Source organism: Jaculus jaculus, chromosome 2 (genome assembly GCF_020740685.1).
Source record: "Jaculus jaculus isolate mJacJac1 chromosome 2, mJacJac1.mat.Y.cur, whole genome shotgun sequence".
NCBI lineage: Eukaryota > Metazoa > Chordata > Mammalia > Rodentia > Dipodidae > Jaculus > Jaculus jaculus.
This window is the reverse complement of record NC_059103.1, coordinates 126,372,651-126,399,528: the sequence shown is the minus strand read 5'-3', so window position 1 is coordinate 126,399,528 and position 26,878 is coordinate 126,372,651. Positions and strand designations below refer to the sequence as shown.

The following is a 26,878-nucleotide window of genomic DNA, read 5'->3' as shown; positions in this document are numbered from 1 at the left end:
GAAGAGGAGAGGAAGTGTATCATTTGCCCTGTATAAACTCAGGGCTCTGTTACAAGGTTAGCGTGGTTATGTTCCTGTGAGTAGAGAACAAAGCACTTCACAACAGCTGGAAAGTCAAGAGACAAGAAAAAGACTCAGATAACTGAGGAAGGTTGGACTCTTCAACAAGTGGCTTTGGAACAAATACACTTTGGAAAAGTAAAGTCTAACTAAATTAAAATTCTAAATACAAAAATCAAGAATTACTAATATTATTAAAGGAAAATAACATTATGATATCCAATTTGAGCATAATTTATTTAAGTTAAAAAAGTAATTGTGGCCAGGCAGGCATGATGGCACACACCTTTAATCCCAGGATTTGGGAGGCAGATAGGAGGATTGCCATGAGTTCAAGGCCACCCTGAGACTACATAGTGAATTCTAGGTCAGCCTAAGCTAGAGTGAGACCCTACCTCGAAAAACCAAAAAAAAAAAAAAAAAGTAATTATACTAAAATAACTAAAAATTCATAATCATTTTTGAGTTAAATATAGTCAATCAAGTTGCACTATTATGCAACAAAACTATAGAGCTCTGCACCCACTAATAACTTCGTATCTCCTAGCCACCTGAAACTACCACTACACTTTCTGTCACTACAACTTTGACTCCTTGTGATATCTCAAATAAATGGTACAGAATTTTTCCTTTGTGCCTGAACTACCTTACTTAAATAATGTCCTCAAGGTTCATGCATGTGTAGCAGTATCTTAAAGAATTGTCTTCCTAGTTTAAGGCTGATATTATCCACTTCTAGGCATATACTGCATCCTGATGACTTTGTATTGACAATTTTAATACATGGATATACCTTAACTTGGTTATATTCCTGTGCTATTGCCCTCTTTTCTTCCCTCAACCCTACCCCCTCCCACTGAGCACCTGTTCTTTACAAATAGTCTTTCTCCTGTTTTCCTTTTTTATATTTTATTTGTTTATTTATAAGCAGAGAGAGAAGAGAGAGAGAGAACGGGTGTGCCAGGGTGTCTAGCCACTGCAAACAAACTCCAGATACATGTGCCACTTTGTGTGCCTAGCTTTATATGGGTACTGGGGTATCAAACTCGGGTTGTTAGACTTTGTAGGCAAGTGACTTAACAACTAAGCCATCTCTCCAGCCCCCAGTTTTTCTTTTTGTCTCCATGCTTTGTGTCTTACTGTTGATGGGCTCAGAATTGTTCCCATCCTATAAAGGTAATGACAACCGCTGTGGGTCATGAATGCACTAGTCAGTTAGGTCAGGAAGACAGTGCTTCAAAGAACTCCTCCCTACCCTGTGGTTCTGACATTGCCCCTGTCCTACAATTCAGCAATGTTTCCTGAGCTTTGGAAGGCATGCTAGAAATCTCCTTTAGTGCTAAGAACATAAAAGCCTCTCGTGTTCTGCTTTGATGAGTTTCGGGTCTCCTCAGCGTCTATCACTATCTCCACAGAAAATCTTCTCTGGGCATCATTGAGAATGGTATTAATATTATGTCTGCCACCTCCTCTGTAAATTTCCCTGAGCCCAGGCATGCACAATATTTTGGCTCGGCGTGATGGCACACACCTTTAATCCCAGCACTAGGAGGCAGAGGTAGGAGGATTGCCGTGAGTGCAAGGCCACCGTGAGACTCCATAGTGAATTCCAGGTCCGCCTGAGCTAGAATAAGACCCTACTTCAGAAAAAAAGAAGAAAACAAAAATTTTTACTTTAGGTTTTTGTTTTTTTGTTTTTTGGGTTTTTTTTGTTTGTTTGTTTGTTTTTTTGAGACAAACCCAACAGACTGGCCTTTTCTTTGAGAGAGAGTAAGACCAAGAAAGAGGGAGTCAGAGATACAGAGATAATTGGTATGTCAGGGCCTCCAGTCACTATCACAGAACTGTGGATGTGTGGACCCCCTTTGTGCATAGGTGTCATCTTGTGCATCTGGCTTATGTGTAATCTTGAGAGTCAAAATGGGCCCTTAGGCTTTGTAGTCAAGTGCCTTGACCACTAAGCCATCTCTCCAGCCCTGAGATGTTCTAACTCAAGGAAAGCCCCAACCCAGAGAATGCCCCACATCCTGTTCACACGACTTCATCCTGTTTGTTTTTACTCTCCCACTACATAGCACATTCTGTATACTCAACCTAGCATTTAAGCTAATATGAAATAAGCAAAGGATTGGGCACTCGTGGAATATTTTTAAAAGAAATATTGTACAGGGATTTAGAAGCAGTTTTTTCTTTTTGTTATATTAGTTTCCATGACAGATAGATACACAGATGAGCTCATTCCGGGGACTTGCATTTTCTCTTAAGGACTTCAAGATAATTAGTAAAATATCATTGATTTCAAAAATACTGCTATTAGTGTTTTCTCCACATTGTAAATGACAGGAAAAATGCTCACATTCACGCATATGTATTGTGTGCATGTTGGCGTGTATATATGTATTATAGTGTGTGAGGATGTGGTATATGGACTATATACATGATATGGTGTATGTGTGAGGACATAGTAGAGGAGGTAGGAGGTTGAATTAAGGGAGCATACATATGTAGCGCATGTATGTGTATATGTGTACAATTTTCAAGGTGGCATTCAGGGTAGTCCATTCTGCCATGTGCTGTATGGTCCTGAGATTAGCCTATTTGAGTTTGAGTGTTGTTCCTACTTAATGTGTTTCTCTAAGTGTGATCTGATGTTCCACTTGCATGAAACTCATCTGGTGACCTGGTCATAGTGAAACCCTCCTGTTGTAATCAGCTTCAGGTTGCTGGGTTGAACCTCCAAACCAGACACAGTTTATAGGAGGAATGGGATTTACTTGAAGCTTACAGATTCAGGGGAAGTTCAATAATGGCAGAAGAAGCTGGCCTTCTTTACACAGATCCATTCAGAGAGAAATACCACCAAGCAGCACTGAAAGCAAGCACACTCCAGGGACCACAGGCAGAGCTCAAGCACTATTCATATCATTGGCTAGAACTTATATATGACCCCCCCCAAAAGAAACACCTTAGGGCCACATCCTAGGATCCACCATAGTCACATTAAGTTACAAGCTTGAATAAAACTCCTAAATCTATTGGGGGCATCCATTGAAACTACCACATCTCCTAAGACCCACTCAGAGTCTCCAGCACCACAGCCACTGGGCATGGGCTGAGATGTGCATTAACTGCTATCATGCAACAAGCCAACACCCGAGCAAGAGTCCTCTATTATCCAAGGAAGCATGTTTCAACACTTCCAAAGAGTCCTGCATCTGAAGTACTAAACCATTTAAAGTAGGGTTTCCTAGCAGGGTGTGGTGGTGCACACCTTTAATCCCAGAACTTGGGAGGCAGAGGTAGGAGGATTGCTGAGAGTTTGAGCCCACCCTGAGGCTTCATGGTGAATTCCATGTCAGCCTGGACTAGAGTGAAATCCTACCTCAAAAATATAAATAAATATATAAAGTACGGTTTCCTTTTTCCTTATTCTTACAAACCTATGATAGAAATCAGGGACAATAAAAGATTAGCAATAACAGTAAAATAGAATAATTATAGTAACGGGCTAATGATAAAAATTATGTAGTTTCATGAATCTTTCCCTCCCTCTCTCTCTTCATTTTAATTTACTCTACTATTTATTTTGGGAGCACAGTTGACCTCAGGTGACTGAAACTTCAGAAAGTGAATCCACAAATAAATGAAGCTATATCTCAGCTGAATATAATTAGCAAAGGGAGGATAGGACTTTATTTTTTATTTATTTTTTATTTATTTTACTTTTTTCCCTTAGTTTTCTATCCAGCAAATACAGGCAGTTTGGTACCATTATTAGGCTCGTCCGTGGCCTGCCCCCTCCGCATTGGCCCCTCCTTGTTGAGGTATATGGGTCGTGCATTGTGGAGTTAGCCCATAGTTATTGGTACGATAAATGTCTCTGCATATCATGACCCAACATGTGGCTCTGACATTCTTTCTGCCCCCTCTTCCACAAAATATCCCTGAGCCATGTTGGGTTCATTTTTGGTCTCCTTCAGTGATGAGGTGTTGGGGGCCTCTGGGGCTCTGGCTTTCTGGTTTGGTAGGAGTTGATTTTTCTCTGTGTTGGTCTCCTTCCCCCTTGTGCTGGTATCCGGTTCATCAGGAAAACAGCACCCTTACTTGTTTCGCCAATCTTCCTTAGTTTCAGCCTGGGCCCTTTTGAGGAATGATGGGGTGGCTCTCTCCTTAGGATCTGCATCTAGAGGATAGGGTTTTAAAATAGCCAACTTTTCTCTTGTGTGAACTAAACAAGGGAGGTGCAGAGTCATATCCTCCAGTACACACACACACACACACACACACACACACACACGGAGAGACAGAGAGAGAGAGAGAGAGAGAGAGAGAGAGAAACAAGTATGCAAACAAGCCTGTCTCTCCTCTCAGCTTCTGAACTACACATATTTGACAAGCATGCAAAGCCTTACTGGAAGTAGGCTTAATTTCCTAGCTGAGATTTGCAACTGGGAGCATATCCCTCAGCTTTCCCATTCTGTATAAGCTGCTGTGCACTGCCAATACCGAAAGCTTTTCCTTGTGTCAAAGGCAAACTGTTCCTCTTTAAATATGAATGAATAGTTAATACATTTAGGATCCTCTTGTCTCCTTTGCAGGCCATTATGACTCAGACATTCTATAGATAGATCTTCTGTGAGGCAAGGGGTGACTTTCAAATATGGATTCTGTTGAACAGACATCTTCAGGAAGTAATAGAGGTCTTGAAATGACCAACTGGACCTCCGTCTCTTGAATATATCTGTCTAATGAATTTGAAAACAATACTACCTCTATTGTAAGCTTCCTTATCATAAGCAACATAAGCATAAGTAAGCAAAATGGAACAAAAATTGAAACCTAGAACTAGGATTACAATTAAATGCAAGCCTCATTTAGGATCCTCATTTTCTTTTACATTTAACAAAGATACAGGCCTAATTCTAAGTAACCAGGGCTAGAAGAAATGGCTTTCATAGAATTATGCCTGATGTAGTCTATCTTATGTTTCATTAATAAAATACTTGAGGTTATATATTCTATAAAGAAGAGACACTTATTTAGCTTAGCAGACAGCATCATGGTAGGAAGACATGAAGAAAAGGAATCAAAGAACGAATCAAGAAGTGAAAGAGCAAAGAGAAGCCATTCTCACTCTACTTATAACAACTCACCAAGTCAATACCTCATTCACTTCACAAGAAGCATTGGTTTCTTCCAAGGCAGTCTCCCCATTTAATTCCCAGAAATTCCTATCTGCTAAAGACTCCAACCCCAACATTACCTTGTTTAGCACCAAGATGTCAGCACATAAATTCTTCAGGAAAACACTCCACTCACATCTTAACCATAGCAGTGCCCCTGCCCCACACTGTTGCAGACCCAGACCGCTAGTGCCTCTAAGCAAAAAGAGTGTTCCTTCTCACCAAGACTCCTCCCTCTCACTTCTTTTTCTCTTCTTCTGGATGCTATCACATGGAGCATAGTTTTCCTGTGACACTCATCCATCCCAGAAGCAGGGAGGTCTGAGCAGAGGCAGGGAAAATAGGCACTGGAAAGAGGTGGTGGTTTCTAGGGTCTTTGAAGTGTGGAGCAACAATGGTGGCGGGTGGGAAGCACTCCTTTCACTTTAGGCAGAGGAATGAACCATGGATACTCAGCAGACTTCTGATTTGAAACCCCCACATCTCAGAACTTTCCAAGCCACATGCCTCTAGGAGCCACCCAGGTAAGATGTATCAATAAAGAGGCACGGAAGCAAGGAGAGTGCTAGGAGAGGCTGGACAGGGCATCTGAAGGGAGCAGACACTACTCTGCTCTAGACAGCTGCTGCCATTTTGGATTGAAGGCCAAAGTCCTCACAGATTATGGTTTTCAAAACAGCCCACAGATCTTCTATGTAAACTTGAGGTTGAATACAAACCTACTTTAATCCTGAATGCTTGTTCCTAACGCTCCTTCTGTCCTGAGACTGTGACAGTCCTGTGCCACCTCAGCCCCTGACCGCACGTCTGAGTGCGGCACTCGAGATTACAGTGCCAGGTCTCCTGCTTCTTTCTTAGGCTTCCCTCCTGAGATAGCACAAGTGAGGGTGTGATTTGACATTTATCTTGTTAAGATGAACAATGGATAATGTGAGTGTCAATCAAGTATATAAAAGTTTTCCTCGCTTTTTTTAAAAACCAGTCAAATAATTGTCAAATCACTTCACTCAGCTACTGAGATACAGCACAAACTGTGCAAGTCCCCAGAGCCTTTGGTTCGTGGTGCTTCTTAATGGTCTAAATGCAATCTGAATCAAAACCAATGTGATCTTGAAAGTGATACCTTCATTCAAAAAATTGTATTGAGCGCCTGTCAGTACCTGTGCCTGTACCTGGCAAGTGAAACAGACTGTCGGAAGTCACTTCCAAGCTAGGAGAGCATAAGTCCACTACTAATTTTAATCCAATTTAGTATAACCTAAGTATTTCTGTTTGTCCCTCCAGATTAGTGATTATATACAATGACTATTAAATGGTTAAAAAATAAACTTTTAAATAATACTATTTGAAAGACAACAAAATTAGTCAAATATTTAGAGATTAATTTTATAAATGTGTACAGTATTTGCATTCCAAAAAGTATAAAACATCACTGAGACAAATGAAAGAATGCCTGATAACATAGAGAGAAGTACATGCTTATGGACTAAAAGGCACAGTTTATGAAAATTGTCAATTCTTCTGAAGTTTTATATATATTTAGTCCCATCTAATTAAAAACTCAGCTGAGTTTTCTTATATAAACTGATAATCAACTTCTAACAATTACATAAAAATGTCCAGAATGTAAAACAATTAAAAATGATCAATATTATATGACTTTCATTGTTTGGTTCTGATTTATTTAATACATAGCTATAGTAATCAAGACTGTGCAGCATTGGCACAAAGACAGAAATATTGACTAATGGAACAAAGAACCACACACAGTTCAGAAACATACATGTACTGACATAAAACTGGCCAGTTGATACTTTTACTGTGTTGACAGGATGACTGACTAAGAAAAATATTTTTTTCAGGAAAACTTGCTGGGACACTGCATATTGATTCTGGAGAAAAATGAAGTTTGTAGGAAAACAAAGCCTAGTCTCACACCAGACAAAAGTGTTAACTAAACATAGATCAAAAATTAAAACATAACTATTAAAACTATAAAGATGCTATAAAAATGAAGTATCTTCATAATATTAAGCTATGCAAATTTTTCTTAGATATGACACAAAATCATGAGGTATAAAAAGAAAAATTGATAATTATGGACTTCATCAAAAGAAAAACATGTTATTCTTCAAAAACATCATTAAAAATATAAAAAGGCAAGCTTAACACTAAGAGAAAATATTCACAATACCTACTTATAACAAAGGAATTATAGTCAAAATACACAATGAATTTTTATGTCACTTATAAAAGAATGAACAATTTAAGAAAAATGTCTAAAGACATTTCATAGGCACAATACAAGAGATATGAAAAAGCTTAATATCATTAATCATCAGGAAGATGCAGTTAACTCATGTAGTCACACATAATGATTAGAACAGCTAAAATCAAAATTAAGGTTAATAATAATAATTTACAGATGCCTCCAATTCACTGTGAGTGAACATAGGAATAAGAATGGATTTCAAGAATAATTAAAATGGGTTAAAAAGTGATAAATTAGAGGAGATTTAAGAATGAATAATATATCCATGAAAGGTAAAGCCTTGGAATGAATATATTTCTGCAAACCAAACAGAATTTATACATGAACCACCTAACAAAACTAGATGGGACATCTCCATTTAAGAGACATATAGAAGGGCTAGAGTTATGGCTTAGTTGGTAAAGTTCTTGCTGTGCTATATGAGGCCCTGTGTTCATGTCGCCAACATCCACATAACGGCTGGGCATGACGGCACACATCTTTAATCCAAGCACTTGGCAGGCAGAGACAGGAAGATCACCAGGGCAAGCTGATTAGGTAGACTAGATGAATTGGTGAGCTCTGGGTTCAGTGGTAGACCTTGTCTCAAATGAGGTGGAAAACAATTGTAGAAGACACCTGAAATCAACCACTGGCCTCCATACACATATACACACACATTTCCACACATGTGTGCACACATATGAACATATACATACGGATATACACTCCGCACAAATACTCTTTTTTAAAGAGGAAGGAAACTGGAACAACCAAAAAGTAATGGGAAACAGCATCATGCAAAATACATAGTGTGGTGGTCTATCTGGCTTGTTTACTGATTAGAGTAAGAAATGCCTGTGGGATTAGTAAAACAAAACTCTGGGCATGCATGTGACAATGTTTCTAGAGAGAGTTAGATCCTAAGAGATCTGAGTTAATAAAATCTACAAAATTCTTGATATATTTATAACATGATAGAATTTATGGGAAGGAGATCTAGTAGGAGATGGGCCTCGGAAAGGTGTAAGTCACTGGGAGTGCATCCTTGGTAGCTATCTTTTTAGTTCTATTTCTATTTCCCTTTCTGTATCCCCTATCTGCTTCCTATCCATAAGAAGTTGAGGAAGCACTTTATCCACAGGCTCCTGACACCATGATTATCTATACAGCACATGGGCTGGCCCACCAGGGACTGAGCCTCTAAGACAGTAAGCCGGGATGGATCTTTGCTCCTGCAAGTTTTGTATGTCAGATATTCCACTGCAGTAATAGAAAAGTAGAAAATGGGGACTGGGGAGATGGCACAGTAGATAAGAAGCAAGCAAGAGAACATGAGATAACCTGAAAATGCCTGAGTTTGGTTCCCCAGCACCTACAAAAAAAAACAAAAAACGCTGGGGCAGAGCTGTTTACATCTGCAACCCCAGACATGCAGGAGATGATTACCAAGAACAGAGAAGTGCACTCAATGTCAATGATCAAGAAACAGCAGCTCCAGGTTGTGAAAAGAGGAAGACACTGGATGTCCTCCTCTAGGCACTATGTGCATACTCATCTGCACACACATGTGCATATACCATACACAAAACACACATACACCAAAAAGAAAAAAAGAAAAAAGAAAATGGATCTGGAGATATTGCTTAGTGGCTAAGGCCTTTCCTTTAAAGCCTAAGTACCCAGGTTCGATTTCCCAGTACCCATGTAAGCCAGATGCACAAGGTGGTGCATGCATCTGGAGTCAGTTTGCAGTGGCTAGAAACCCTGGTGCACCCATTCTCTCTCTGTCTCTCTGTCTCTCTCATTCTCTGAAACAAATAAATAAAATATTTAAAAAAGGAAAATGGACAATGGCATAACATTGTGTTATTGGAAAATGAGTCACACAGAACTGGCACCAGAAATAAAGTAGAGAATCAGAAAATTTATCATGGTGACATGGACACAGGGAATAACTTCCAAAACCTGAGAATCTAGTTCTGATATCCCAGGATTTTCATACACAGAATGACAAACAGTTGGATATCATCTTGAATTCTTTATACTCTTTGTCAGTTAAATTTCTGGGCTACATACCTAGGGGCACTGAGAGGAAGCAATAAGTGATCCTACAGAAGAAAAACATTAAGCTGCTGTCTTGGGTGGGGGGTGGTTACCCCCAATTTGGCCTTACAAGACATTTGACTGATTCAGATCAGGATTTATCTGGGTGAGTAATGATAAGAGTAGGACATTCTTTTCAGCTTAGAATCTGAGGTGTTGGCAAAACACTGCTCAGCACAGAAATGGCTTTAGTTTGATTAAAATCTCCACCACAAGAAATTGGAACTAATAGGATTGCTGAGTTTTTATCTAAAATATTATTGCTGACATTAGTTTTATTTCACTGTAGTGGTAAAAAAAAAAAAAAAAAAAAAACCAAGAGAAATTTTCCATGGAGTAAGGAATTTATAGAAGAAGGAGGAAATTTCGTGTTGCAGTCCGGTTCGCATTGCTGGTAGAAATCACCCAACCAAGAGCAGCTTCTGGGAAAAAGAGATTTATTTTGGCTTACAGGCTTGAGGGGAAGCTCCACAATGGCATGAGCAGAAGGTGGACATCACCCCCTGGCCAACATAAGGTGGACCATAGCAACAGGAGGGTGTGCCAAACACTGGCAAGGGGAAACTGGCTTTAATACCCATAAGCCCACTCCCAACAATACACTCCCTCCAGGAGGCATTAATTCCCAAATATCCACCAGCTGGGAACCTAGCATTCAGAACACCTAAGTTTATGGGGGACACCTGAATCAAACCACCACAGTTGGCAAGAAAGTCAAACTATTCTTCAGAGATTGAACTATGGTGAAGGAGCTAGGAGAAATGGTGATGGCTTAGCAGTTAAAGCACTTGCCTGCAAGGCCTAAGGACCCATGTTTGATCTCTCTCCAGATCCCAGATAAGTCAGACAAAGGTGAGGTATACACAATCTCTCCCTCTGTCTCTCTCTCTCTCTCAAATAAAAAGTAATAAATAATAAAGTGCTTTTATTAAGACAAAGGAAATGCAGAAAATCACTTGCCTATTTATGAAGAAGAGAATTAAGGAGCACAAGAGAATTTAAAAACTGAGAATGCAACAGAGGAAAGAGTAATTGATCAGCCACTCTTCTGCAGCAGTGAGCAGAGACCCCAGGGAGGCAGTGTCCTCAGATCCCACATCACTCTGTTACATTTCCCAGGTATCTGCTTGCCTTCAAGCCTAAGGAAACATCCTTCTTTCCCACCATCCCCTACTGAGAGTCAGTGAAGCAGTATGCTTCCTTCCAGTTTCACTCCCACAGACCTTCCATTCCATCACACATCAAGCTGCTTTCCCCATTCGTGTGAGAACACAGATTAAAAGCATAGAAAATCTATTCAACAAAATAATATCAAACAATGCCCCAAATCTTGGACAAGATATGTATCCAGTTATCAGAGACACTTGGAATACCAAGTAGACATGACTAGAAAAAATATATATTACCGTACTATATTGTAGTTGAAAGGCAAAACTCACAGAACAAAGAAATAATATTGAAGGTGTGAGAAAAGTCCTGAGTCACTTAAAAAGCAAATTGTTATTACAACATATTCTTTTTAAAAAAAAACTCTCTTTAAAGCTAGAAGGTAGAATGATGTATTTCATACTGTAAACGAAAATAACTAAACTTTCATCCTACATCATTTAATCAGCAAAGCTGTGTTTTAGACTTAAAGGAAAATATATCCAGAATAAGCATAAACTAAAGGAATTCTGACCACTAAACCAGCATTATAGAATATACTTAAGAGAATCCCATAGAAAAAGAAAAGAAATTCAAAACTGTAAGAGTACAGGAAAGGATAAATACCAGTAGGACAGTAAAGAAGCAAATGATAAGTAAGAGAAAATAAAACATTAAAAAATAAGAAATGGGCTGGAGAGATGTCTTAGTGATTAAGGCCCTTGCCCACCAAACCTAGGAACATAGGTTTGATTCCCCATTACCCATGTTAGCCAGAGGCACAAGGTGTCACATGCATCGGAAATTGGTTTGTAGAGGCTGGAGGCCTTGGAGCACTCATTTTGTACCTGCCCCTACCTCTTTTTCATAAATAAATAAATAAAATATTTTATTTAGAAAGAAATAAATGAATGCTTGCAATGCTTGACAACCCAAGTTCAATTACCAGTACCCATGTAAAGCCATGGCTCTTGCATCTGGAGTTTGTTTGCAACAGCAAGAGGTCCTGGCACTCCCATATTCTCTCTCTCTCTCCCCCTCTCTCTCTCTCTCCCCCCCCTCTCTCTCTCTCTGTGTGTGTGGGGGGGGGTTGCAAATAAATAAATCAACATTTTAAAAATAAGAAATGATAGTGTAGATTATAACTCTGGCTGTAAGTGGTCTAAATTCTCCAATAAGAAGACACAGGCTGCTTACCTGAATTAACCTGGAATCAATCTCACTTTTTCATGCTGTGTAGTTCAATATTAATACATTGTTAGTACTAGTTTTTGTTGAGGATTTTTTAACTATTTTATTTATTTATTTGAGAAATATAGAGAGAGGCAAAGAGACAGAGCGAGAGAGAGGGAGAGGGAATGGGTACACCAGTACCTCCAGCCACTGCAAATGAACTCCAGACGCATGGACCATCTTGTGTTTCTAGTTTATGTAGGTAGTGGGGAATCAAACATAGTTCCTAAGCCTTCACAGGTAAACACCTTAATAACCAGGCCATATCTCCAGCCCTTGTTGAGGACTTTTACATCTATGTTCATGAGACATGCTGGCTTTTAGTTTCGTGTTCTTATAATGTCTTTTTCTGATCATAGTACTTGACTTATGCTGGTCTCAGATTAAGAAATTATTATACCTGACTCCATCTTACAAATAAAAATTCTTCCTTAAATGTTTGGCAGAATTCATCAAAATGTTAACCTTGTCCTTATTGAATAGATATTTATAGGTAGTGGGCTTCTACTTTGGGCATTGCTCTCAGGACTAAGATCCCTGTGGTGAAGAAGGCATAAAATTCACTTGCTCTTAGTAAGATGACATTTTATAAGTGGTAAGACATATGACAAACTGGTACAAAGATGACTAAGGCTTCCTGGTTCATAGGCAATCATCGTCTTACTGTATACTAATAGGATACAACAGATAAAAGAAACCTCTGAGGTCTATTTTGTAAAGGGCTTCAATCTCACAACTTAATTGCATCCCAAAGCCCCCACTTCCAAAAGTCATCACATTGGGGATTAAGTTTTGCTAGGGGTTTAGCTATCGTTTGATTGTGTTCCAAGGGCTCATATGTTGGTGGCTTGGTTGTCAGTGTGGTCCTCAGGTGGGACTTAGTGCAAGATAATTAGGGGGTACATCCCTCCAGAATATTCTAATGTAGTAGAACCCATGGGACCTTGGTTCTTCAGATAGTGATTTGAGACAAAAGAGTGAGCTTGATCCCTGGATCATTCTCGGGCTTCCTGCCTTGCCATGTGATTTCTCCCTTTTGTATGCATTTCCACCATTGTGATGCCATCCACCATGAGACGCTTGCCAAAGCTCAACAGAAGCAGCACTGTGCTCTTACTCCTCCCAAACTGTGAGCTAAATAAGTTTTCTTCATAAAGTAAAAAACAAAAATATCTTCACTTTGTGCTTTATCCATTGAAAGGTAATCAATCATTATTTCAAGTTCATTAATAGTTCATAATTGGGATTCATATTGCCCATTTCTTCTTGAATAACTTCGCAAATGTTGTGTTTTTCAAGGACCTAGTCAATTTTACACAAGCCATTAAACTTGTAGGCAATCAGCTGCTCATGGCATTCTTGTATTACCCTTTCCAAGTACTTGTGAGCTGTAGTGATGTCTCCTCTTTAACTTCACAATAAGTATTTTTTGCCCCTTTCTTTTTTCTCTTAGATAACCTGACTAGAGTTTTATGGATGTTTTAAGGAATCAACTGTTTGTTTAATCTGCTTTCTCTATTGATTTGCTGTGTTAACATTTGTTGATTTTTTTGCTCTAGTTTTTCTTTTTGGGTGGTTTGAGTATTCATTGAATAAAATCGCCTGCTACTTTTAGCAGAAGTTATAAGAATTGAGGTTTCAACTATCAGTACAGATTGTGACCTCTTCTTTATCATCTATTTGACTCAATGAAATGACATGAATCACTTATTCAAACAGGAATAGGTAACATGAAAATATAAAAATGTGATTATAAGGTAGAGAAACAAGCAAATCTAATCTCTCTAATTTTTGTTATTTTCTTTCATTTACTTACTTTTTTTTTTTTAGTAGAGATGGACTTTTCTGAAGAGAAGAAAATATCTAACTTCAGCCCACTCTATTCAGTGTGTTAATCAATTTCAAAGGGTAGAGTTTTCTTTCAGTTGCTGATTTCTAGATTATAACTTGTGGTTTTTAAAATTTGTGTTCTTTTAAATTTGTTACAAACTATCTCATAGTCCATATTGTGTTCTATTTATGTGAGTGTTCTATGTGTCTTTGAAAAGGATACATTATATTTTGTTAGGCAGATTCACACATAAATATATACATATCTATCCAGTTGACTGATTGAGTTGCTGATTCCAACCACAGTTTTAGTCATTTTCTGCCTGTAGAATTATGCTATTATTATTGAAAGAGTCGTGTTGATGCATGTAACTATAAATTTGTTGTTGTTGTTGTTTGGTTGGTTGGTTGGTTTTTTGTTGTTTAGGTTTTGTTTTTCAAAGAAGCATCCCACTCTGGCCCAGGCTGACCTAGAATTCCCTATGTAGCACCAGGCTGACCTCAAACTCTGTAACTCTATGAGGAGTTTCAGTCATTCAGAGAGCTTGTGCTCCTGGACTGGGAACTTCACACATGTTTCTAATTACTGCCCTCTTCAGTGGTACTGAATAGAGTGGGCTGAAGTTACATATCTCCTTCTCTTCAGAAAAGCCCATCTCTATGAAAAAAAAAAAAACAGCAACCAAAGGTTAGTCTCTGATTGACAAATTTCTCTTGTAGTGTGCAAGCTTTAAGAACAGAAACCTTCCAAAATAAAAGAAAGACAAGTTGGAAAGAAGAAATTTAATGGAAGTGGGGAGATTACAAAAAAAGGTAATGGGAAGGGACTGTGATTGGGTACTTTGTATATATGTATGAACGATGTCCACAGAAAGGTGGGGGGTTTCTGTTTAATAAAGAAAATTCCAAAATTGTTCCTTTTTTCCCCCTGCTTTCTCTGTAAGGAGCATGAAGGCAGTTTTCTCACTGAGATACCATGGGCACGCAACCATGCCTTCAAGAATTGTCAGCAATAGTCTAGATTACACTACCTAGGTACTACTTCTCCCCAAGGTTTGACTCCTGGATTTCTACTCCAGCAAGTTGCAATGTTCTTGCACTCATTTATTATTCTATCCAGTATGGGAGATGTAGGAAAAGTGGTTTCTCCTGTGGGGGATCTGCCCCACTGGTATATTTAAAGAGTGTTTACTGGGGTTTTTATGAGTTAGTTCTACAGACACTTGCAGCTTTTTCCCTACATAATGTTATGGGAAAAGAAATGAGCTTAGGTCTCACTTTGTAGTTCAGGCAGACCTCAAACTAAGACATCTGCTTCCCAGTCCTGGAATTCCAGCCTTGTGCATTACACCCGCACATCTGGACTTATTGAGTTCACCCAGGTATATATGAGCTATAAATTATTAACAGGAACATTTTTTATTATTTTTAAAGGTTTTTTTAAAAGCTGGCATACAAATGAGGGAGAGGGAGAATAGGAGTGAGGGACAGGAATCAGAAAAAAAGGAACATATTTTAAAAGCAGCATTACTGAGTATCTTCTACAAACAACCTCTGGGTTGTGGATTATATGCAAATAAATTTACTTAAAAACCTAGCACTTGTAGGCATTTCATTTCCTGCAGTAATCTGTTAATTTTCAAATCTGTTTAGAACTTCTGATACTGGTTCAAGTTCAAATGTGGAAATTGCTTCTTTGAAGACATCTGCATTCATTCATCCAATTAGGATTTTTTGTATATTCTATGCAGGTCTCTTAGGTGGAATCTGGAATTTAACTTGGAAAACAACCAATAACAAATCAAAGTCAAATTGTTAAATAAGATTTGTGTTCAGTGAAGAAATAAAATTTTTAACATCATTATTTCTGTGGTGTAGATGCTAAATGTCATCAAGGCCATCCCAAAAGTTACTATTGAAGTTCAAGCTACTTGAGAAAGCCTATAATGCTTGGCATCATTCAATCTAGCATCATAACATGATTTATTTTATTCATTGTCTCATTGCATATGCTTAATTCTAAAATTTGTCTTTTTCCTATCTGGAAGCTAAAGGTCACATTAGAAAGTTTGTTTCTATTCCCTTTAAATTCATAGTATGTAAACAGTAGGCTTGATATTTTTATTTAGTTTACTTTCTAGCTTTCTCTTTCTTTCTGACAAACACACACAGTTTTATTATTTAAGCTCAGTTTTAGCAACTGTGTACCAGGTTGTCTTTTCTTTCAATGGATTTATTCTGTTTCTGAAATTTTAAAAATGAAAATATGCCAGCACATACTTTCCTTGAGATGGGAATTTATCACATGATAAAAATAATGCATTGAAGCCGATCCTGCTTTATAGCTTCTCTGCTACAGTTGTCTGACCCCTCTGACAAGAATTCCTTAACAACAGTGATACTTTACAGTAACATGCCCAGCTCATCACTGTGCAAAGTGTGCACGGTACACTGGAACTGAAGACAAGTGAGTTTCCCCTGCCTCTGGCATGGCTCCAAACAGCTGAAATGCGAGCCCACAAAGCTGCATGCTGAAACATTGCACAGCCACCAGTGTGCAGAACCGCCTCCTTTCTACTGCTGCTTTAGAGCGAAAAGGGCAGAATAAAACAGCTCTCTGTAAAAAGATGTGTGTGTTTGGGTGGTGGGAAGGAGAGGTGAGGTGACTAATGGGTACCTGAAAGACATCATTCATTTTGGGCATCTTCTACTCTGAAAGTAGTAGATGAGGATACTAGAAGGACTCTTTTCATTCCCTTCTTCCAGGATGCCTTGCAGAACACCCAAGAACTGAGTTTAGCACCATTAGTCATGTGGAACATAGAAGTCACACTTCTTGATCTCTGAGCTGAATCCCTTTAGGTCAATATTTAGCACCCTAGAATCAGAAAAAGTGAGGTCTTCATTTTGATCTGAGAATTAGAAATTTCTGGACAAAATGCTATGAGATAGATCTCCTTCTGTTTGGGGTCTGATTTCTGTAACAGTTTCTTCCCAGAACATAACAACAAAATCTGTTCATTATTAATACATATTTAGAAGAACATGACAAAAATTGATTCCTAATAACCTGCTGCTACTGTTCAGTCATAAATAAAGAAATACAGAAACACATGACTTTTAGCCACAGAGTAGGGAGGAGAGGCTGATGTAAAGAGTTCCTTAGTGACTGGAGTATGCAAATAAAATCAATTTACTATGGCTTTATTCATTCCATCAGTAGTCAGAACACATTTATTGACCACCAGCTGCAACAACTGGGCAAGTCCTGGGAACTAAGCACACTTCCACTTCTAGATGAGGGCTTCCTCTCTGTGTCCCTTTCTTCCCCTCCCCCCCACCTTAACATTTAAAGAGTCACTGAAAAATACAGCCTCACCAAGAAACTCGAAAGAAAGAAAGAAAGAAACAGACGAACAAACAAACAAACAAACCAAGAGAAAACATTAATCAATCCAACAAGAGCAAACTGAGCCTGAGAGGTACCAGGGAGGAAGCTTGCCTAGAGAGGCTAAGAGCCTGGTTTGCCACTTGTCTGGGTTGATCACTTAGATGTGCTCCAGCTTCCCATCTATAGAACAGAAGTTTGGAGCAGATTATCCTTACATCCCCTGACAGACTTAAACTCCTACTTTTCAAAGATCCTAGGGAGAATGCAAGTCCAGTACAGACAGACAGATGCTTTCCTGTGCGTTAGGGAAAAGGTAAGGAGCATGAGAGGACGGACATCATCGGGACGCTGATGGGGAGAGCCTAAGTAGTGGAAAGAGACACATAACTTGCTTGCTAGAGGTCAAAGCTTGCTGTTGGGGCGCCCTCCTGTTCCAGGCCAGAGCTCTGCCTTCCGGTACTAAATACAAGGTTGCCACAGCGGGGAAGACAGGTGGTGCGCGCCTGCAGCCCCCTGGACCACTCTAGGTGCAATGTTCACAGCAGCACATGGAGATCAGAGGGGAATTTGAGGTACCCGAGTCCCCCCACACTCCCTCCCCCCCCGCTAACCCAACCTACGCAGGAAAGCGCTGCCCTCTAGCGACCAAAGTGAAAGACAAAAAGACAAACCGCAGGCTGAACCTCGCAGGAGCTGCGTGGCCGCAAGGTCTCTGCGATTGATGAAAAATTACATGGCCCAAGACTCTACATTTGGGCTTCTTGATTATGTGTGATGTCCTCCTAGAGTCAAGGAAATGAACCCATATAAGTATGGATGGATACATGAAAAAAATATAGTGAGATCTATTGTAAATGCCCAGATGGAAAGGAGATGCAAATTCCTGCTCTAGGCCAGGCTGGTTTTGATTTCCTCTGCTAGTCCAGGTGATTCTGTCCCTAACTTGCTTTCCCTCCCTAAGGGTGTAAGGACGTGTCTTCCAAGTGCCAGATAGAAAAACTGAGAACTTAGATAAAGTGAGCTTCTTGAGGATTAGCGATCCTTTGCAGACACCCGGCAGTGGAGCAGGCTCAATCACAAGTCCCACCTTCACGTGTGCTCTGTGAGGTCCGGTATCCCAGGCTCTGGAGTCCAGGGCATCTCGTTCCTTATTACTGCGCTACAGCCCCGTCGTGGTGCGCCGACATCTCGCGGCCTAGGACCCCTTCACACAGCCTCCATCTGACCGCCCCCCAACACCCCGGCAATGACCCCACAGACTTGGCGCCCGGGTTGCTGAGCCTGGTCCCTCCCGCCGTGCCCCAATGGCGCGCAGTTCTGGACCCCGAGGTTACTGAAAGCGCCAGAGGTACTACCTCTGGAGCTGTAGGATCTCACTCCTCTGAGAACAGAAATTTCGAGGTCCCCAGAAAGTTTTGACCTTTCCTTTCCGTGACCATTAGTGAACACCTGCGCCCGGAGCACTTGACGCTTCCTAGACGCGCGGAACCCCTGGTGCGGAAGGCCGAAGGGACCTTGGGAGGGGGTCGGCATGCGGCAGGTGCGCGGAATCCGAAGGTCTCCCCAGCTCCGCACAGAAATCTCGTCCGTTTGCCATTGCAAACGCCCCACCCCACGGTGCAACTCGGCGACCGACGCGGGGAGATACCCGCCCTTCCCCTGCTGCCCCCGCACCCTTCCTGACGGGCCTGGGACGGTGTGTGCACGACGGGGCGGGCCTGCGGCGCCCACTCGCGCTGCTGCCCCGCGGGAGACCCCCCGCCCGCCCGCCCGCCCGCCTAGGCGTCGGCGCGGGGCTGGCGTAGCGCCTGCGTCAGCTGCAGCCCGCCGGCGATTGGGGCGCGCGCGCCTCCTTCGGTTTGGGGCTAATTATAAAGTGGCCGAGGCCGCCGGGAGCCTCGGGACAGTCCCGCAGCCCTCCCGCGGCGACGCCGAGCAGCGTACGGCCACGGTGAGGTCCGGGTCTGCGGGCGCGCCCGGCCCGAGCCGCCCCGACGCCGCCCCGTCTCACCTTTGCCTTCTCCCTTCTCCTCTCCCTTCCAGAGCCGCATCTGGCACCCGGCTTTGCCTGCCCGCCTGCTGCACCGGAACAGCATCACCGTGAGTGAATGGACCCCGAACTCGCCTGTGCCCAGCGGGTGCGGGGACCGTGCGGTCCTTGCAAGGGCTTGCCCAACTTCCTCGAGGGTCCTCTTTGTGGTCACGGTCACGGGTAGTGTCCTGCCCGCCACGGGTGTGGGGGGACGGAGCAGGTGCCAGGGGTAGGGCGGCTGCGTCCGAAGCGGGGAGAGGACCCCTGGCCTTCCTAGGGTTGGCCCGAGAGGTGTCCGGGTGCGGGCGGGGACTCCTGCTAGATGACACCCTGCGGAGGTGTCGCACCAAGCGGCCCCTCTGAGGGTCTGCTCGGAGCCGGGGCTGGCCCCGAAGCGCGCGTCCTTCTCTCCCAAGCAGCCCATGGCGCGGCTCCTGACACTCTGCTCCTGGTTGCTGGCGCTCGGCCCTGGCCTCCTAGCCACCGTGCAGGCGGAATGCAGCCAGGACTGCGCGACCTGCAGCTACCGCCTGGTGCGCCCCGGCGACATCAACTTTCTGGTGAGTCCCCAAGAAGGCGCTCTGATAGAACCGACCAGCCTCGCCACAGATACCTTAGCCACACGAAAGTCAAAGATAGGGCAACACAAGCCTTTGGTGACCCAAGGGTCCTGGCGCTTCCAATACCGTTGATCCAGGTCTGCTCTGGTTCTCGGGTATCAAAAGAGACGAACTGGGACCATTATGGGCAGAAGTATGTCTGCACAAATCAAGTTTGTCTGAACTCTGGGGGTTCGAACCTCAAGATGGGCTCTCTTCAGCACCTCGGAGAGCATAGCGCTGGGCTCTCCTAGGATATGTGAAGGAAGAGGGCTGGTCACCTCAACTTCCAGCATCCCAGCCAAGAGTCCCTCAAGCAGTCATCTCTCCTGCGAATAATATAATTTCTGTTAATTAGATTTCCTCATATTTTTTCTAATTTCTCTTCCCGAGCTCTCTTAACCTTGGGTCCATCCACTGTAGATGGGAAAGGGAGAAAGAAAGAGAATGGGGGGTGGGGAGTCCCAGAAGCCACCAGAAAGAGCTCAGTAATTGTCCCACAAGCACATGAAAACAGAATTCAACTCTGTCTTGTCTTGACTGGGTTTTAATACCAGCTAAAACAACAATTTAACTAGTCTGCGAGAAGGGCACTGGATAAATGGCCAGTGATCAGTCCACAGATAAAACTTATACAAGGGGATTAAGTAGGAAACACTGGTGACAAAATGACTGTTCTTTCTGCTCAGAGCTCCGGGCCCTTTTGAATCATCCCTGAAACTCCACTCAGTCCAAGTCTGTGATTTGAGATTCCAGAGGCTTTGCTTTAACTGGGTCCCCTAATAATTCCTTTGCAATTTGAAGTTTGTTGAAAGCTTAGTGAGAGTAATGTATTAATCCAAACTGATTTAAGGTTTCACGTAAGTATTTGAAAGAACTTAATGTTATTGAGATATTTGAAATGGAGAAGAAAACTAAGGAAGTAATTCCAAAAGCCCAAGGCATGTATTTTGAGTGACATGCGTCATTTGAATTTTTGAGCTGCTTGATGGTTCAGTTTACAAGTACTAATGCAGCTTTAGAAAGGTGCGCGGTGCTGTGTGTGGGAGCTAGGAGTGACAGCTCTTGCACCCAACCGTCTCCTTTCTCCTAGAGTCGTGAGCTTTTAAGTGTCGCCTTTAAAAATGGGGATGAATGCCAGAAGAATAAATCTTATAGTGAAGAATTTTATATGCAGGAGAGAACACAAAAATATGCCATCCAAGTACTAACTTCCTCTCATCTAAGTACTAACCAGAGCCAACCTTGCTTAGCTTCTGAGAGGAGACCAGATGGTTCAGGTGCATTCAGGGAGGCATGACAATACACAGAAGACCAGTTTCTTACTCCACAATTCCTCCGCTCAGCCGTATATACTTTGAGATCTGTCCCATGCTTGACATGCACCAACCAAGCTCAGCCTAGCAGCCTAGCACTATGTAATGGTCTTATGAGCTCTGTAAGGGTTTTTGCCTCCTATGATCTGACCTCAGAGTAAGAACAGGTTTATCAAAATTGTGTGATTCAGTGAACAAATACAGCTGACACTTGACAATACCTGTTCAAAAAAAAAAAAAAATGTGTTTAGATTGTTTACTTGACCAAGCTCTGAAAATACTGCTAATCTTCCTTTCCATTGAGGATCGTGAACTGAGCTCCCTTGTGTGGCAACTAACCCAGGGATAGCACCAAAAACACTGACTTTTCTTATCTCAACCTCCAGGAAGGCATTTTGAATGAGTAACTGATTTGTACTGGAGCTTATATGTAAGGTGGTTTTTTGCTCGATGAAAAAAGGTCTAGTTTATGCCCATGCTGTTGGAATTACGGCAGTTCTAGAATTTTAGCTAGAATTCATGGACATCATGAGGTTGTCTATCCAAAGATATATAGTAATATCAACATGGAAAATATTTGCCATGTTCTGCCCCATAAGTCACTTGTGATTGGTACTGAGATAGAGGGTACACCTTGATTGATGTCCAGATTGAATTTACCACCTAATGTGTTGTTGACCACGACAAATAGTGAGTGATAAGCACCTCTAAAGGTACAGAAATGCCAGGGGGAGCTGTAAATTAATATTATTGATTTAGTATGGCTGTGTTATTCTTATTACTTGTCACTGTTTTTGAAGCAGTCCCAATGATATGAATATACTCAGGATTAATTTTTGGCAACAAGATCATTTTAGAATAGAAATATTGCCATTTGAATATCTTAAGCCTTTAGTGATGCTTTCAGTCCTTAATAAAATACTATAAGGAATAAATAATATAGGACTATGTTAATGAGATCTTTTTATAATTTATAATTTTTATAGATATAAAGCTTAAAATCATTAAGAGCTAGCCAACTGTTTCCTATTTTATTGCATAAATAATATGTATTAATTTGCTGTCAACATATCAGTATGTATTTTAAATGTCAAGAAAGGACCAGGCTTTTCTGTTTCAGTCCAGGGACTGTGGCCTAGCTTCTTTGTAGAGATTTTCGAGGGCTATAAAAGTCCTAAATTGCTTACAAATGTAACAGGATTTAGTAAATTTTCATGTAATATTGGTGTTCTATTTATTTTAGGCAAGCCATTGAACATAAAGAAGTCCAAACAAAGTCTTCATGAATGTATAACCTAAATCTTACAATGACTTCAATGTGCTTACATAGAATAGAAGGGAAATCATTGTGTGATCAATCCTTCTTTAGCAAAAAATATGACTTGTATTAGAAAAGACTTTATCTGTACCTTAGTAGTTAAATGTTAAGAAAACCACACGAGTAATTTGTGCATCTTTATCTAGTTTATCAAATCAGCAGCATTTGGTTAAAGATGGTTGTCTTTTTTACTCAACTGAGGAAATAGGAGAAATAAATTATCTCTACTTTTAGCAAATCAATATGTCAGAGTGCAAATAATTCACAATCTTTTAATTTATTGTTTTGGATGTCTTTATCTTTAAACTTATTTTGAAATTATTGTTCTTTGAAGGCTGAAAGTGTTCTTGGGAATATTGAATACTGTTGTAGCAAAATGTTAACACAGAAAACAAATGAATCTTATTAATATTGATTTTGTCCCTAAGGCAAGGAGATAAAAGGAATTTTGAGGAAATGTCGCTTATTCATTAAAAAATCCCTTTTGTTTAGAAAAATCACAATCAAAATGATATCTTCAGAGGGAAATTACCAGTGAAATTGGTTTCCTGCAGCCACAATTTAAGTTAAAATTTGCAAAGGATCCCTTAAAATACCAAATGGCCCAATAAGATTTCTAACTTGACATAAAGTTATGAGAGGGTAGCAATGGCTTTCATCTGTGGAAGTCTGTATACCAATGTGGATGTACAGTGGTCCTTATGGAAGCCCGAGATGCCTCCTTTTACCATCAATCTCTTGTCTTCCCAGGCCTGCACGTTGGAATGTGAAGGACAGCTGCCTTCTCTCAAAATCTGGGAGACCTGCAAGGAGCTCCTGCAGGTGTCCAAGCCCGCGTTTCCTCAAGATGGCACCAACACCCTCAGAGAAAGCAGCAGACAGGATGACAGCCACTTGCTAGCCAAAAAATATGGAGGGTTCATGAAAAGGTATGGAGGCTTCATGAAGAAGATGGATGAGCTTTACCCAGCTGAACCAGAGGAAGAGGCTAATGGAGGTGAGATCTTTGCCAAGAGGTATGGAGGCTTCATGAAGAAAGATGCTGAGGAGGGGGATGCCCTGGCCAACTCCTCCAACCTTCTCAAAGAGCTGCTGGGAACAGGTGACAACCACGAAAGAGAAAGCCTCCACCAGGAGGGCGCCGACAATGATGAGGACATGAGCAAGAGGTACGGGGGCTTCATGAGAGGCCTCAAGAGAAGTCCCCAACTCGATGACGAAGCCAAGGAGCTGCAGAAGCGCTATGGGGGCTTCATGAGAAGGGTGGGCCGTCCAGAGTGGTGGATGGACTACCAGAAGAGATACGGAGGCTTCCTGAAGCGCTTCGCTGAGTCTCTACCCTCCGAAGAGGAAGGTGAAAGCTACTCCAAAGAAGTTCCCGAGATGGAAAAACGATATGGGGGATTTATGCGGTTTTAATTCCCTTTCCCAGCCATAACCCCAGGTTCTCCTCAGCCTTCCTTTGTCCCCGGTGAACAACTGCCTCATTGCTCGTGTTCATTGTCACATGTTGCTTGCTTTGTACCGTTGCCCTCGGGGTCTGGAGAACTATGTGGCCTGGAAGCTGTCATTTCAGGGTCTGTGTTTTTCTGGGAATCTTGAAGCACAGTATTGGTCGAGTGTGGCTTTCCTGTTTTAATGCTCTATTTTGTGACTGATGTTCCAACAAAATCTCACTAAATGCTCACTTGTGTGCAAATATAATAAACCCATAACCCCAGCTGCACAATGTTCTTGTTAGTCCCTTCTCCAAGCCCCTCCTTCACTTTTGGGTTTCTCAGTAGATGCTCAACTGAGACAATGCAACATTCTGCTTTGACAAAATAAATACTGGCCTGTTGGTCTCTCAAGGAGCTTGCAAAAACACTTTTTGTTTAATGCAGTTCCTTATAGGCAAGTGCCTTAACCACTCAGCCACCTTTCCAGATTCAATTCCTTATAAATGAAATATTAGATAAGCAAATGCATTGGGACAAAATAAGGATAGTCGTTAATCCTGTTTTACCCACAAAGAGAGTGAAGCACAGGCATGCTCAGCAGTTAAGACAGAAATACAATGAAAGTCTCACACTTCTGACTTCAGGCAGTATCTTTCCAATCCCATGACCTTGTCTCCACCCAGGACGCTAGCAAACATGGGAAGACCTTCAGACCATATCTTGTTCAACATTGTACATCTCACACTATGACCATAGTAGGTTCTCTAATATCTGATGAATAAATGAATGAATGAGTGAATGAATTAAGTGGATGTATGAATTAACTTGGCATTCAAATAACCAGGAAAAATATTGTGGCCATTTTATAATACATACTCTCAAAACACAAGAGCTTATGATTACTTCATATTAATACAAGCATTTGGGATCATGTACATAATATAACATTTCTTCACTTTTATAATTGAAACTGCATGCAGTCCTACCCCTATCCACTAATTTATTTTTCCAAGTCCACATCAACCCTAATCCTGTTGTTCTTCAGCAAATAAGTTCAGCATATTCAGACAGCGGGGGCTGAATGTTTCCTCTGCTGTCTTCTGGGTTTCCCACACAATCTCCACTGTCCAAGCCTGTGTGCTCTGCTCCAACAAGAGAATGCCAACAACCCTCACAGCCTATTCCTCAAGTCAAGTCCTGACCGGGCTCAGGGACATCCACCTCAGAAGACGTGTCCTTGTCGCCTCAGGAGCTCACAGGTCCCCAGTCTCATGGAGCACTTTCTTCATAGACCCTCCTGAAAAAGGAAACCAACATTTTATTGTAGGAAGAGCCCTATGCACTGTTTTCCTTTTGAATGGGAGGCAAGAACTGGAAGTGAGACACATCCGGAGGTGGGTGGTCAATGGGAGCTGGCCCTGGGCTCCATGTCAGAAGTAAGGAGTGGGCTAGAGAGGCTGCGTAGTAGATAAAGTGCTTATAAGCACGCAGTCTTGAGTTCAATCCCAGAACCCAGGTAAAACAGCCAGGCATCATGGTGTAAGTTTATGTCCCAGTGCTGGGAGGTAAAGAGAGGCAGATCCCTGGAGTTCACTGGCCAGCCAGACTAGCCCATTCTGCCAACTCCAGGCCAGTGAGAGCACTTGTATCAAAAGGGTGGCTGATGCCTGAGGAATGATACCCAAGGCTGTTCTCTGGCATGCACCCACACCTGTACCTGCACACACGGGCACATGCACAGACAGTAAGGAATGATCATACAGGGGTACACTGGAGACAGCAGGTGATGCTTCAGACTTGGTCAGTTGTTTTACTTGGAAACACCACCTCAGTATTGCCAGACATTTCCAAAGTACACGAAACCTATATTTTAAAAATAATATCCCAATTTTTTTTCAACTGGCAATTGCTTCCAGGTGAGTACTGGATGTGATGGCATGCACCCATAACCTTAGCCCTCAGCGTTTGAGACAGGAAGATGGTACAAGCTCTAGGTTAGCCGGGGCTACATAGCAAATTCCAGGCCAGTCTGAGGTACAAAGCTACAGAGCAAGACCTTATCTCAAAAACAGAATGGCATGTGTCAAACACTGTAATACATATTGAATTAAACAAAATATCTTTAAGTTAAAGAGATAAGGGAGCTAATAGTGTGAGAGGAAAAACTCTTATTTTCTCCCCTGGAGCAAAGCATTCCGAAACCTTGGATGCAGAAACCCAGCCTATTATGAGGAGGTGAGGAGGAAATGCCCTGTGCTTCCCTCACAATACAATTGGTTCTTTTCAAGAATATGATATAAGTCAGGCCTGGTGGCGCACGCCTTTAATCACAGCACTTGGGAGGCAGAGGTAGGAGGATCTCCATGAGGTTGAGGCCACCCTGAAACTACAAAGTGAATTCCATGTCAGCCTGAACTAGAGCAAGACCCTACCTCACAAAAAAAAAATATATATATATATATGATATGTGTGACACACACCCTATGCTGGCATGTTTGAGAAGACAACACAAGGATATGTAACCACACAGATTATTTTGCAGTGGGAGCCCAGGTCTTTACCTGGGAGCTCTTTCTTTTTGTGAGGGGGGGTAGCTATATAGATAGAGCTAAAATGCTCAGTGATAGACAACTGTAACTCCATTTCACCACCTGTGTCATGTGTATTATACAGTGTGCCTGAAGTGGGACAGTGTCACACTGCTGTACTTTCCAGCCACAGCCTGGTACAAAACCAGGAAACTAGAGACTGCTCCAAAGCTCTTCCGAGGATGAATTAGCAGGGGAGCCAGAGCTGGAAAAGTTTTCGGAGCAGATGGCTCTAGATTAAAAGGATATGAGTCCAGTAGAGTCTTCCATGATGCATTTCTGGTCCAGAACTATCCTTAACAGGAAGTATGGGTGAATGACCACAAAGGTAATTTGAGGGTGATGTGTAGCTCAGTCTCTGGATAGCTCCTATGTTGTTCAGGCTT

The 26,878-nt window shown here is 41.6% G+C and overlaps 1 protein-coding gene across 2 annotated transcripts; it reads left to right on the top strand.

Moving 5' to 3' along the window:
* The first annotated feature begins 19,081 nt into the window (after positions 1-19,081).
* Positions 19,082-24,185, top strand: Penk (proenkephalin). Of its 2 annotated transcripts, none has more exons than XM_004653343.2 (4): positions 19,082-19,151; positions 19,244-19,300; positions 19,652-19,792; positions 23,216-24,185. In XM_004653343.2, exons 3-4 carry the CDS (start codon positions 19,655-19,657, stop codon positions 23,882-23,884), a joined length of 807 nt encoding a protein of 268 aa, XP_004653400.1. In that variant the 5' UTR covers positions 19,082-19,151; positions 19,244-19,300; positions 19,652-19,654; the 3' UTR covers positions 23,885-24,185. The 2 variants fall into 2 exon arrangements, with proteins under 2 accessions (XP_004653400.1, XP_044999687.1); XM_045143752.1 differs by having other exon boundaries at positions 19,134-19,151; positions 19,649-19,792.
* The last annotated feature ends 2,693 nt before the right edge of the window (positions 24,186-26,878 follow it).